The 12,826-nt window shown below is 44.1% G+C and overlaps 1 protein-coding gene across 1 annotated transcript in view; it reads left to right on the top strand.

Moving 5' to 3' along the window:
* FASN (fatty acid synthase) overlaps positions 1 to 12,826 on the top strand; it is a 217,557-nt gene that overhangs the window by 91,884 nt on the left and 112,847 nt on the right. Inside the window, exons 14-17 of the mRNA XM_033960321.1 lie at positions 3,051 to 3,254; positions 5,651 to 5,766; positions 6,019 to 6,194; positions 7,860 to 8,051. Coding sequence (XP_033816212.1) covers positions 3,051 to 3,254; positions 5,651 to 5,766; positions 6,019 to 6,194; positions 7,860 to 8,051 — 688 coding nt within the window. The remainder of the gene's footprint in view (positions 1 to 3,050; positions 3,255 to 5,650; positions 5,767 to 6,018; positions 6,195 to 7,859; positions 8,052 to 12,826) is intronic.

Below are 12,826 nucleotides of genomic sequence, written 5' to 3' on the forward strand. Positions count from 1 at the left end.
CATACCAAGTTTCGTTCAAATCGGTCAAGCCGTTTTTGAATTACTGTGAGAATGGCAGCTTTTTACATTTTTTCCATTGAAATGAATGGGTGAAATCTGATTTTCTGTTTGTAGCTCCGCCCACGTGTGCAGGTGGGCCGCGAGACCCCCAGAACATATCACCCCAGGTAGTGAGGGATCTGCATACCAAGTTTCGTTCAAATCGGTCAAGCAGTTTTTGAATTACTGTGAGAATGGCAGCTTTTTACATTTTTTACATTGACATGAATGGGTGAAATCTGATTTTCTGTTTGTAGCTCCGCCCACATGTGCAGGTGGGCCGCGAGACCCCCAGAACATATCACCCCAGGTAGTGAGGGATCTGCATACCAAGTTTCGTTCAAATCGGTCAAGCCGTTTTTGAATTACTGTGAGAATGGCAGCTTTTTACATTTTTTCCATTGACATGAATGGGTGAAATCTGATTTTCTGTTTGTAGCTCCGCCCACATGTGCAGGAGGGCCGCGAGACCCCCAGAACATATCACCCCAGGTAGTGAGGGATCTGCATACCAAGTTTCGTTCAAATCGGTCAAGCCGTTTTTGAATTACTGTGAGAATGGCAGCTTTTTACATTTTTTCCATTGACATGAATGGGTGAAATCTGATTTTATGTTTGTAGCTCCGCCCACGTGTGCAGGTGGGCCGCGAGACCCCCAGAACATATCACCCCACGTAGTGAGGGATCTGCATACCAAGTTTCGTTCAAATCGGTCAAGCCGTTTTTGAATTACTGTGAGAATGGCAGCTTTTTACGTTTTTTCCATTGACATGAATGGGTGAAATCAGATTTTCTGTTTGTAGCTCCGCCCACGTGTGCAGGTGGGCCGCGAGACCCCCAGAACATATCACCCCAGGTAGTGAGGGATCTGCATACCAAGTTTCGTTCAAATCGGTCAAGCCGTTTTTGAATTACTGTGAGAATGGCAGCTTTTTACATTTTTTCCATTGACATGAATGGGTGAAATCTGATTTTCTGTTTGTAGCTCCTCCCACGTGTGCAGGTGGGCCGCGAGACCCCCAGAACATATCACCCCAGGTAGTGAGGGATCAGCATACCAAGTTTCGTTCAAATCGGTCAAGCCGTTTTTGAATTACAGTGAGAATGGCAGCTTTTTACATTTTTTCCATTGACATGAATGGGTGAAATCAGATTTTCTGTTTGTAGCTCCGCCCACGTGTGCAGGTGGGCCGCGAGACCCCCAGAACATATCACCCCAGGTAGTGAGGGATCTGCATACCAAGTTTCGTTCAAATCGGTCAAGCCGTTTTTGAATTACTGTGAGAATGGCAGCTTTTTACATTTTTTCCATTGACATGAATGGGTGAAATCTGATTTTCTGTTTGTAGCTCCGCCCACATGTGCAGGAGGGCCGCGAGACCCCCAGAACATATCACCCCAGGTAGTGAGGGATCTGCATACCAAGTTTCGTTCAAATCGGTCAAGCCGTTTTTGAATTACTGTGAGAATGGCAGCTTTTTACATTTTTTCCATTGACATGAATGGGTGAAATCTGATTTTATGTTTGTAGCTCCGCCCACGTGTGCAGGTGGGCCGCGAGACCCCCAGAACATATCACCCCACGTAGTGAGGGATCTGCATACCAAGTTTCGTTCAAATCGGTCAAGCCGTTTTTGAATTACTGTGAGAATGGCAGCTTTTTACATTTTTTCCATTGACATGAATGGGTGAAATCTGATTTTCTGTTTGTAGCTCCGCCCATGTGAGCAGGTGGGCCGCGAGACCCCCAGAACATATCATCCCAGGTAGTGAGGGATCTGCATACCAAGTTTCGTTCAAATCGGTCAAGCCGTTTTTGAATTACTGTGAGAATGGCAGCTTTTTACATTTTTTCCATTGACATGAATGGGTGAAATCTGATTTTATGTTTGTAGCTCCGCCCACATGTGCAGGTGGGCCGCGAGACCCCCAGAACATATCACCCCAGGTAGTGAGGGATCTGCATACCAAGTTTCGTTCAAATCGGTCAAGCCGTTTTTGAATTACTGTGAGAATGGCAGCTTTTTACATTTTTTCCATTGACATGAATGGGTGAAATCTGATTTTATGTTTGTAGCTCCGCCCACGTGTGCAGGTGGGCCGCGAGACCCCGAGAACATATCACCCCAGGTAGTGAGGGATCTGCATACCAAGTTTCGTTCAAATCGGTCAAGCCGTTTTTGAATTACAGTGAGAATGGCAGCTTTTTACGTTTTTTCCATTGACATGAATGGGTGAAATCAGATTTTCTGTTTGTAGCTCCGCCCACGTGTGCAGCTGGGCCGCGAGACCCCCAGAACATATCACCCCAGGTAGTGAGGGATCTGCATACCAAGTTTCGTTCAAATCGGTCAAGCCGTTTTTGAATTACTGTGAGAATGGCAGCCTTTTACATTTTTTCCATTGACATGAATGGGTGAAATCTGATTTTCTGTTTGTAGCTCCGCCCACGTGAGCAGGTGGGCCGCGAGACCCCCAGAACATATCACCCCAGGTAGTGAGGGATCTGCATACCAAGTTTCGTTCAAATCGGTCCAGCAGTTTTTGCGTGATCGCGGCACATACACACACACATACATACCTCCGATTTTATATCTATAGATTGTTGTTTTTCTGTTAGTTTCTTTCTAATTGGTTTATTTTATGCTGCTAGGCCACTCGGAGTTCTTAATGGAAGTAGGGGAGATACAGTAAACAGATGACAGTATTTTACAGGGCTTTACATTACTATAGCATGAAACTGGAACAGCAAACATGATGGACGATAACAGAAAATAGCCAACAAACCTGTCCAGTCTGTCCATACTGCTAAGGATATTTTCCAGCAGCCAGCCACAAAATCCTCCTTTAGATGCCACCATTTTTAGGTAGAAGAACACACCTAATTTCCCTTTTTAATCCTTCTCATCACCCCACCTAACCCTTTGTGTGAATTTATTTTCAAAATATCCAACGCTAATGCTGTATTCAGAGAAGAGGTTTGGATTCTAACTTTGCCCCCGCTGTTGTAGGTGATCAGGAATCCCCGGCCTCGCTCCCCCCGCTGGATCAGTACTTCTATTCCAGAACAGCATAGTTCTTCTGATCTGGCCCAGCTGTCTTCTGCCGAGTACCACGTTAACAACTTGGTGAGCCCGGTTCTGTTCCAGGAGGGCTTGAGGCATGTTCCTGATAACGCTGTGGTGGTAGAAATTGCCCCACATGCTTTACTGCAGGTATCTATAATTTATTCTCATTAATACATTTGAACCAGGCAAAGATAATTAGAAAAGAAGCTGTTATACCATATATGTTAATGTAATGGGATATCACAGAGGGTTAACTCAGGCTTAGGGCAAGCTCTCGATGTGACTAAGCCAGGGCAGAATAATCACATGAGGATACCAGGCCCGGGACAGGCCAATACAAGCAAATTGTGCAAGTAAACCAGACCAGCAGAAAGATAAATCAAGCTTGGGATAGCAGTGAGGGAGAATAATTATGGCATGATAAAACAAGTGAGCATGTTGGTATGTGTAATAAAAAATTTCTACTGAATAATTTTATATACTTTTTAAAAATGACTACTTAGTCTGATCTGTCACTGTATCAACCACCAATATACAATTTCTCCAGAACCACCTAGACTAGACTAGAAAATGACCCTCATTTGCCTTCAGGGCACTTGTCAGACAGATCTGTTGTGTAACCTTTTCTCATCACTCTCAGTCTCAAAAGAAGTCACTTCATCCTAACAGTCCTCTGATTTAATTTGCCTGGCATCCCAATGCTCTGTTCTTTCATGAATCAGACCTTACACATTGTAAATAAAACAAATTCTTTCCCATTCCACTCATTCATTTCACTTATTCCAGTCATATTTTCCCAGTTATAGCTGGAATACCCCATAAAACACCCTCAATGGGGTAATTTGGTTTTCTGGTTACAACTATGAGTATTAAACCCTGAAAATCATCCCCCTCCTGCCTCGAGACCACTTGATCTTCTCAGTGAGCACAGAGACAGACAGACGGTTGCAGCGCTACCAATTTGGAGAGTAATATTTGGAAAGATGAGAGGGAAAACGACATAGGATGAGGGTGAGGAAGATGAGGTTGGGATGTACATTCTTAAGTTGCAGTGTGCGTTTGAGTAAGCTGGGGTTGTACATGGGTAGGTTGGGCTGTACACCACATACCCCATCCTCAGCAATCTCTTTTTAACACTGCTCCCACCCAACCCCATCAATTATACTTCCCTTGTCCCACCATGGCTTGAGTTCCCTACTTTTTCCCAGAGCCAAAGCAATCAATCTTTCCCTTTTCCCTTGTGCTTCCAGAAGGCATTTCCTCCCCCCCCCCCATCTCTTGCAGCCCCAGCACTCGTGCCCCCTCCCTTTCTCACATGATTCCCTTCCCCTAAGGCTCCAATATTCACTCTTCCTCCCTTCCTCATGGTTCGAGGAGTCATTTTCCCTCTCTTTCCCCACTTCCTTTGTGGCCTCGGAGGTCACTCTTCTGACCTTCCCAGTGTCCCTCCCATGTGGATCTAGTAGTCACTTTTCCCCTTCTTCTGAAGTCCCTGCAAATCAGTCATTCTTCTCTTTTCCCCTCATGGTCCCAGCAGTCACTGTTCCCCTGTTACCTGTACCCCAGAATCATCTCCTCCTTCTCTTCTCTCCCAGCCACAGCACTTCCTCTTCTCATTCTTTCCCCTGCTTTGGCCCCTATAGTTGGGTTGACCTTTACACTCTCACCTCCCCCCCAACCACAGCAGACATTCTGATAATTCCCTCAGCTTCCCCCAGCCCCAGCAGTCACGTTTCCTTTTCCTATGTGTTTGTAATAGTATTTCACCCAACTTACTTCTGTCCTGCATTCCTCACAGGCTCTCATTACCTCATACCTGCTCCAGCTTGGCCCACTGACCACAGGGCTTCCTTCTCCCACACTGTTTCAGCTCAGCCCATGGAGAACAGGGACTCTTGCATAGCCCTACCAGAGAGCTCCATTACAAAGTCTAGCTTCCCTTAGCCTTACCCAGTATACAATTACTGTGACATTAGAATAGCTGGCGACGCAAGCAGCAAAACTTAACTACTCCATCTCCAACCTGTTCACAGCAACAGGCGACCTCAAAACTTTTCGAAAAGAAATCAAAACCCTTCTTTTCAAAATATTTATCCAGATATCTTAACCCAACCCTTCCCCCTCCTCCTAGATAAATTCTCCCCCAAAACCTCCACTTAAATAATCTCTTCCTCCCCAAAACACCAACCAAGTATTCAGATCCCTGAAATGTAACGTAATCTTATTTGTACTCTAACTGTAATCTATTTGTTATATCACACAGTAACGTACAATCAATTTAATATCTAATTTGCAAGTTCTTCCGGAATTAATCCAGCTACCTCTCCTCCCTTGTAACCAAAAACAAACAAACAAAAAAACTGTTGTAACTTCACTGGAAATGTCCAGTTAGCTCTTTTGTAATCCGCCTTGAACTGCAAGGTATAGGCGGAATAGAAGTCCCTAATGTAATGTAATGTAATGTAGTTACTTCAATCTGAGCCTAAGAAAATGTGAACAAATTGACCATTGACAATAACTTTTTTCATTATATGCATACCCAGGCTATTCTGAAGAGAAGTTTGAAGCCAACCTGTACAGTCCTTCCCTTGATGAAAAGAGGACACAGCAACAACTTGGAGTTCTTCCTAACACATGTGGGAAAGATCTATCTGAATGGGTAGGAGCAGCAGAAAAGGAAGAAACAACAGGAATTAAGGAGAGTGACAAAGAAATAGCGAGAAATGCCCAAGAACAAAGATGGAGGGAGAATGACAGATGAGATAGATAGAAAGAGACTGGAGGAGACTAAGGAGGATGAAAACAGCAGACCGTTACCAAACGCAGATGCAGACCTAGTACTGATGGTGTCACCTGTCTCTCTGAGACAAGATAATGTTCCTTTATTACATATGTTCTTTCTTTCTTTTAGGATAAATGTAGACTCAAATAATCTCTTCCCACCCATTGACTATCCGGTACCTTCTGGGACACCTCTCATCTCTCCCTTCATTCGCTGGGACCACAGTCAAACCTGGGATGTTCCAAAAGCTGAAGATTTCCCAGCAGGCTCTGGGGGATCCACATCAACCACTGTCTATAATATTGGTGAGTGGCATGGAGATTTTAACAGGCAGCCTAAATCTTTTGGGGAGAGCACACAAACAGCCTTTGTAGCACAGAGGAGAGAGAAAGTGTAGATTTCCAGAAAAGTCAGCAGATCCAGTGTGTCTTGGAGTGTTCACAATGAGCTATTTGGTTTGTCTAAAGCAGGGTTTCTCAACGCGGGGTACGTGGGCCACTCATTGGGGGTACATGAACTGATGGCTGCCCGCTGCCGCTTGCTTCCTGACCGCCGCAACAACTCCAGGAAGGTAAGGGAAGAGCCAGCGTGCAGCAATTGCATGCCACCAGCCTACAAGCCTTCCCCCGATATCTGCTGGCCTGGACCTTCTCTCCGATGTCGGGGGAAGGCTTGTGGGCTGGCAATCGATGCACGCTAGCCCTTCCCTTCCTGGAATTTCATCGAGCGGCAGTGGCGGACCAGGGCAGAGGAGGAGGAATTGGCGGCGGGTAGGCAGGCTTCGGTGCGACAGGGAGAGAGGGAGGAAGGCGGGCTTAGGCAGGGAGGGAGGAAGGCAGAGGAAGGCAGGCTTCAGCAGTCAGGGAGGGAGGACGAAGGATAAAGGCTGGAAGGCAGTGAGGGGGAGGGCGCACAAACTCAGGATATAGGGAGGGAGGAAAGAAGGAAAGAGGCACTAACTTGGGACATGAGAGGGAGGGAGGGAGGAAGGGGGCACTAACTTGGGACATAGGAAGGAGGGAGGGAGGGAGGAAATAGAAAGGGACAATTGTTGGGCCTGAGTGTGTGAGTGAGAGGGAAACAGATGGTGCACATGGGGAAAAAGGAAGATGAAAATTGGGTATAGAGAGGAGTGAGGTAGAGATGCATGGAGAATAGAAGGATGAGAGGGAGAAATGTTGGATATGGTGGTGGAGAGGGAACAGAGGGATAGATTGAAGGGGATGCAAGAGGAAGGAATGTTGGGCATAGTGATGAAGAGAGAGATGGTGCAGGAGAGGGGTGATAGAAGGAGAAATGGGCATGGGGCTGGTGGGCAGTGGTGAAAAATGATCTTGGGGATGAGAGAGGAAGAAAAGTGGACTCATGGAGGGACAGAGAAAGATGTTGGTTGAGGAATGGAATGAGGTCTGGAGGAGAGGAAGCATGCAGGAGGCAGAAAGAAAGATTGGATGCACAGTCAGAAGGAAGTGCAACCAGATACTCATGAAATCACCAAACAAAGGTAGGAAAAATGATTTTATTTTCATTATAGTGATCAAAATGTGTCAGTTTTGAGAATTTATATCTGCTGTCTATATTTTGCACTATATTTGTTTATTTTTCTATAGTTGTTACTGAGGGGACATTGCATATTGTAAAGTCATCTGCCTTGACATCTTTGAAAAAAACCCCAAATATAAATAATTAACATTTTCTCTGTGTACAGTATGGTTTGTGTTTTTTTAATTTTGTGGTTACCATTATGTATTAATAAGATTATATTGTGTGTATATGAAAAATGGATGGAAGAAATTGCATTACAATTAGTATTATTATTATAGAGGTGGAATCAGGGATGGAGTTTGGGCAGGTCGGGGGTACTCGGTTGGTATTTGTTAGGCTTAGGGGGTACTTGACTTAAAAAGGTTGAGAAACACTGGTCTAAAGGATTAGAGTATATGTACAAGGAATGTTCTTTCCCATTGCAGATATGAACCCTGAATCTTCAGATAACTATTTGATTGGACACTGCATCGATGGGCGGGTTCTGTACCCAGCAACTGGCTACCTGGTGCTTGCTTGGCGAACCCTGGCACGGTCTTTAGGAATCGTCATGGAACAAACACCTGTCATGTTTGAGGACGTCACAATCCATCGTGCAACAATTCTTCCCAAAACAGGTGAGGATAAAATCATTTAGAATCAAACCCAAAAGCTAATCCAAAATATTAATACATATATTGAATAGATATTCAAAGACAATTATGTGAACCTATTTGAGCCCTATCTGGCTATTCTTTTGTTCTTATGTAAAGCTACTGAAGCCTTTAAAGCTTGTTTTATTTTAGATGAAAGCTATTATTGAAATATATTAAATATTGAAATAATAGCACGCAGCAAAGAAAATGAGCTGACTGAATCTTGCAAAAAAAGCAGCAATAACTAATCCACTCTGAAGAGCCGAAATGCGACGGAGCCCATTCAGTTCTTATGGTCTGCATTGCATTTGTCTCACCAGAATTCGCTACCATGGCTTTGTAAAAGAGGCCCTTTAAGTGTAATCAGCACAATTGGAACAGGGAGCTGGAGACATGGTGAAATTTTTATGGAAGAGGTTTAAGAAAGCAGAGTGGGAGACCTGCCAAAAGTAGAGAGTTCTAGTCATCTAAACATTTCACATTTAATATATTGTACCACAAATAATAGAATTATCTATTGCAATAAAATAATAGGGACGGGGGTAGGAAAATGAAATCACCTAAACAGACCCACTGTACAATCATCTTTAAATAGGGGAAAGTGTAATTACTTTAAGACATGATAGAAAGGAAGGTGGTGAAACGAGAGACAGAGACCAGAATGTGATTATTGCCCCCTAATTCACTCACTAGTAGAGGAAACGCTTGAGATAAGTAACAGGTCTTAAGACAGCTTTTCACTTCGGTTTTTGATCAAAATTCTAAGGGGAATGAGCAAAGGGCCCACTGGCAGCATGTCGATTGGGGAAAGAGTAGACTGCAGAGACGAGCGACAAGGGAAACTCCACCAGTGACAACCCAGAGCTAGGTGTCAAGGAGTTGCAGGTCACTTTGAGGAGTGTATGCTCTTAAGGCTATTGGAAGCTGTAATTGAGGTTAATTCAAATTCTGGGGGCAGTTTGAATTGTAACTGTGAAAGATGAGAGTTGGGGGCAGGTAATATTGGTGGTTTTTTTTCTGATTAATGGCCTATGAAGAGAGGGCAGAGGAAGGCCTGTATGACGGGGGAGGAAGGATGGGGAAAGGGAGGTAGGCCCGAGATGGGAAGTGTAAGTGGTTATTGGGTATAAATTTTATGAATTTGGAAGAGCAATCTTTGCAGAGTCCACAGAGCAAGAATGTGTCTCTTGGAATATAATCATGGCTAGAGGGAAAATGAAGTGTTTCTCCATCAATGTTAAAGACAGGGAAAAATACAGTTGAGTTTTTAGACGTTTTCTGAATTCCTCATAAGTAGTGGGTGAAAGCAGTTGATCTAGGTCTTTACCCCACAATGCTGCTTGATGTGAAAGAAGGTGGTCATGGTGTTTTTTCAGTTTACAATCTCTAACTGGGAGGGAAATGAAGTAGGAATGAGAGCTTCTCTTGTGTCTGTTGGCAGAGAAGGAGAAAAGGTCAATTATGTATTTAGGGGCAAGTCCATTTAGCGCTTTAAAGCAGAAGCAGGTGAATTTAAACTTTATGCGTGCTTCCATTGGTAGCCAATGTAACTGCCGGTAATAGGGTGATACATGATCGAATTTCTTTAGTCCGAAGATTAATCTGACCGCTGCATTTTGCATTAGTTGTACACGTCGCATATTTTTTTGGGAAATGGCTAAGTAGGCAATGTTACAGTAGTCAAGTTGACTTAGTACGAGGGATTGGACCAGGGTTCTGAATGCCGACGTATCGAAATAAGCTTTAATGGATCTGAGTTTCCAGAGAGTGAAGAAACCCTTTCTGATTAAGGAGTCCACCTGGTCTTTCATGGTTAGGCATTGATCTAGATTTACACCTAGTATCTTTATGGTGGGCTGGTTAGGGTGATTAAGTTCATTGATGCATAGAGGTGTTTTGGTGTCAAACGGATGTGGTGAAGCAATGAAGAATTTTGTTTTTTCTGAATTAAGTTTGAGCTTGAAGTTTGTCATCCATTGTTCCATCATGTTTATGGCTTCTGAAGCCTTGGGAATAGTTTCCGAGATAGAGCCAACAAATGGGATTATAATCATGAAGTCATCTGCATAACTGAATAGTTTTATCCCCAGCTGAGTTAATTGCAAGCTCAGTGAGGACATGTAGACATTAAATAGCAATGGAGACAATGGTGACCCTTGTGGCACACCGGATGGATTGCTCCAGGTATCGGAAAGCTCATAATTGAAGCGTACCTGATAGGTGCGGGATGTAAGGAAACCATGAAACCAGTTCAGCACCTCGTCTTTGATACCAATGGCGTCTAGGCATTGTAGCATTTTCCTGTGGTTTACCAGGTCAAAGGCTGAACTCATATCGAATTGCATAACCAATGCATTGAGGCCCCTGCTAAATAGTAGGTGCAGGTTGTCTAAAATAGCTGCAATTACTGTCTCCATAACAGATGTTTTTCCAGGAGAGATGATAGAGCTAGAGATAAAAACGGTGAGATAGACACAGGAGATGCCTAACTAGAAAGAGGATGGAAACAACATGGCTGTTGAGGTGATACGTTAGGCAAGAGTGGAGGGAACTATGGCCAAAGCTGGATGGACCTCTACAGTCTGTGTCCACAAATGGCAAAAGCCAAGTGAAGCCTCGGCATCTCCAGTATTGATCACTTGCCGCTGCTATTTAATATATTCATAAATGATCTAGAAGCAGGGACGAAGTGTAAGATAGTAAAATTTGCGGACGACACCAAACTATTCAGTGGAGCTCGAACTAAAGAAGACTGCGAAGAATTGCAAAGGGACTTGAACAAACTAGGGGAATGGGCGACGAGATGGCAAATGAAGTTCAACGTTGAGAAATGTAAAGTATTACATGTGGGAAACAGAAACCCGAGGTACAACTATACGATGGGAGGGATGTTATTGAATGAGAGTATCCAAGAAAGGGACTTGGGAATAATGGTGGACATGACAATGAAGCCGACGGCACAGTGCGCAGCGGCCGCTAAGAAGGCAAATAGAATGCTAGGCATAATCAAGAAGGGTATTACAACCAGAACAAAAGAAGTTATCCTGCCGTTGTATCGGGCGATGGTGCATCCGCATCTGGAGTACTGCGTCCAATATTGGTCGCCGTACCTTAAGAAGGATATGGCGATACTCGAGAGAGTTCAAAGGAGAGCAACACGTCTGATAAAACCTTTCATACGCTGAGAGATTGGAGAAACTGGGACTCTTTTCCCTGGAGAAGAGGAGACTTAGAGGGGATATGATAGAGACTTACAAGATCATCAAGGGCATAGAAAGAGTAGAGAGGGACAGATTCTTCAAACTTTCAAAAAATAAAAGAACAAGAGGGCATTCGGAAAAGTTGAAAGGGAACAGATTCAAAACGAATGCTAGGAAGTTCTTCTTTACCCAACGTGTGGTGGACACCTGGAATGCGCTTCCAGAGAGCGTAATAGGGCAGAATACAGTACTGGGGTTCAAGAAAGGATTGGACAATTTCCTGCTGGAAAAGGGGATAAAGGGGTATAGATAGAGGATTACTGCACAGGTCTTGGACCTGTTGGGCCGCTGCGTGAGCGGATTGCTGGGCACGATGGACCTTAGGTCTGACCCAGCAGAGGCATTGCTTATGTTCTTATGTTCATGCTGTGAGCGAGAGTGGTATGCAGCTCAGAGGGGAGGGGAAGACATTATGACTGCTAAGTTGAATGCTTGGGGGATGATGTGTAGTTATTACCAAGACTCCATTGTGTTAGGCTGCCCATATGGTTGGCATGGTGGAGACTTGACAAGCAGTGGGGAGTGCGGCTCTGGTCATCTCGTGGGCAGACTGGATGGATTGTGTGGATCATTATCTGCCCCCATGTACTTTGTTACTGTGTATGTTACTGTCTTACTGTGTTTACAGTGTGGTGTGCATGTGTTACTGTGAACTGATAGCAAACGGCGGCAAATAAAGACCTGTGGGGTCCATCCAGTCTGCCTACCAAGATGACCAGAGTTGTACTTGCTATAACAGCTAGGTTACACCCCCTCTAAGCCCTGGAGGATGTGATAGGACAGAGTACATTAAGGGGATTCAAAGAGGGATTGGACAAGTTCCTGAAGGATACAGGGATTGAGGGATATAGATAGAGGTAGAGATAGAGATAGGATTAGGATTAGGATAGAGGTAGAGATAGGATTATGAAAGGGTATAGATAGAAGAATAATTGGGATTGAAAGGTTTTAGACAAAGGATCACTTACAGGTCATGGACCTGATGGGCCGCCGCGGGAGCAGACTGCTGGGTGCAATGGACCCCTGGTCTGACCCAGCGGAGGCAACTTCTTATGTTCTTATGATTAAAAAGTGAAACTCATTTAAGGTTTGCTTTCATTCCATCCTTGCCTGATTAGGGGAAGACTTATCTTTAATATTTGTGTTGTAGTACGTGAGATACATTCAGTCAGTTCCTGTGTTCAGATTTGTGAGTTTCATATATGTAGAGGTAGTAGGTTGTGAATTATTGCTGGGGTGTAACAAGAAATGAAATCCAGGAAGAATGCAAAGTGTGGAGTGATGAACGTTTGAAGAGAATACTCCACCCTCTAGTACTGAAATCTTCTATGTTGGATTGATGATGTGGACTTTAGAAGCCCCCAGACACCTGCTGTCCTATGGATGTATGAGACAAGAGTCAAGAAATAACAAAATGAAGACCATAAAAATCCCCCTTCCCTTGTAATATGGGGCATCACAACTGTTGCACCGAAGCCCTTTCTTTTTTTTTTATAA

This window comes from Geotrypetes seraphini, chromosome 10 (assembly GCF_902459505.1).
Source record: "Geotrypetes seraphini chromosome 10, aGeoSer1.1, whole genome shotgun sequence".
Lineage (NCBI taxonomy): Eukaryota > Metazoa > Chordata > Amphibia > Gymnophiona > Dermophiidae > Geotrypetes > Geotrypetes seraphini.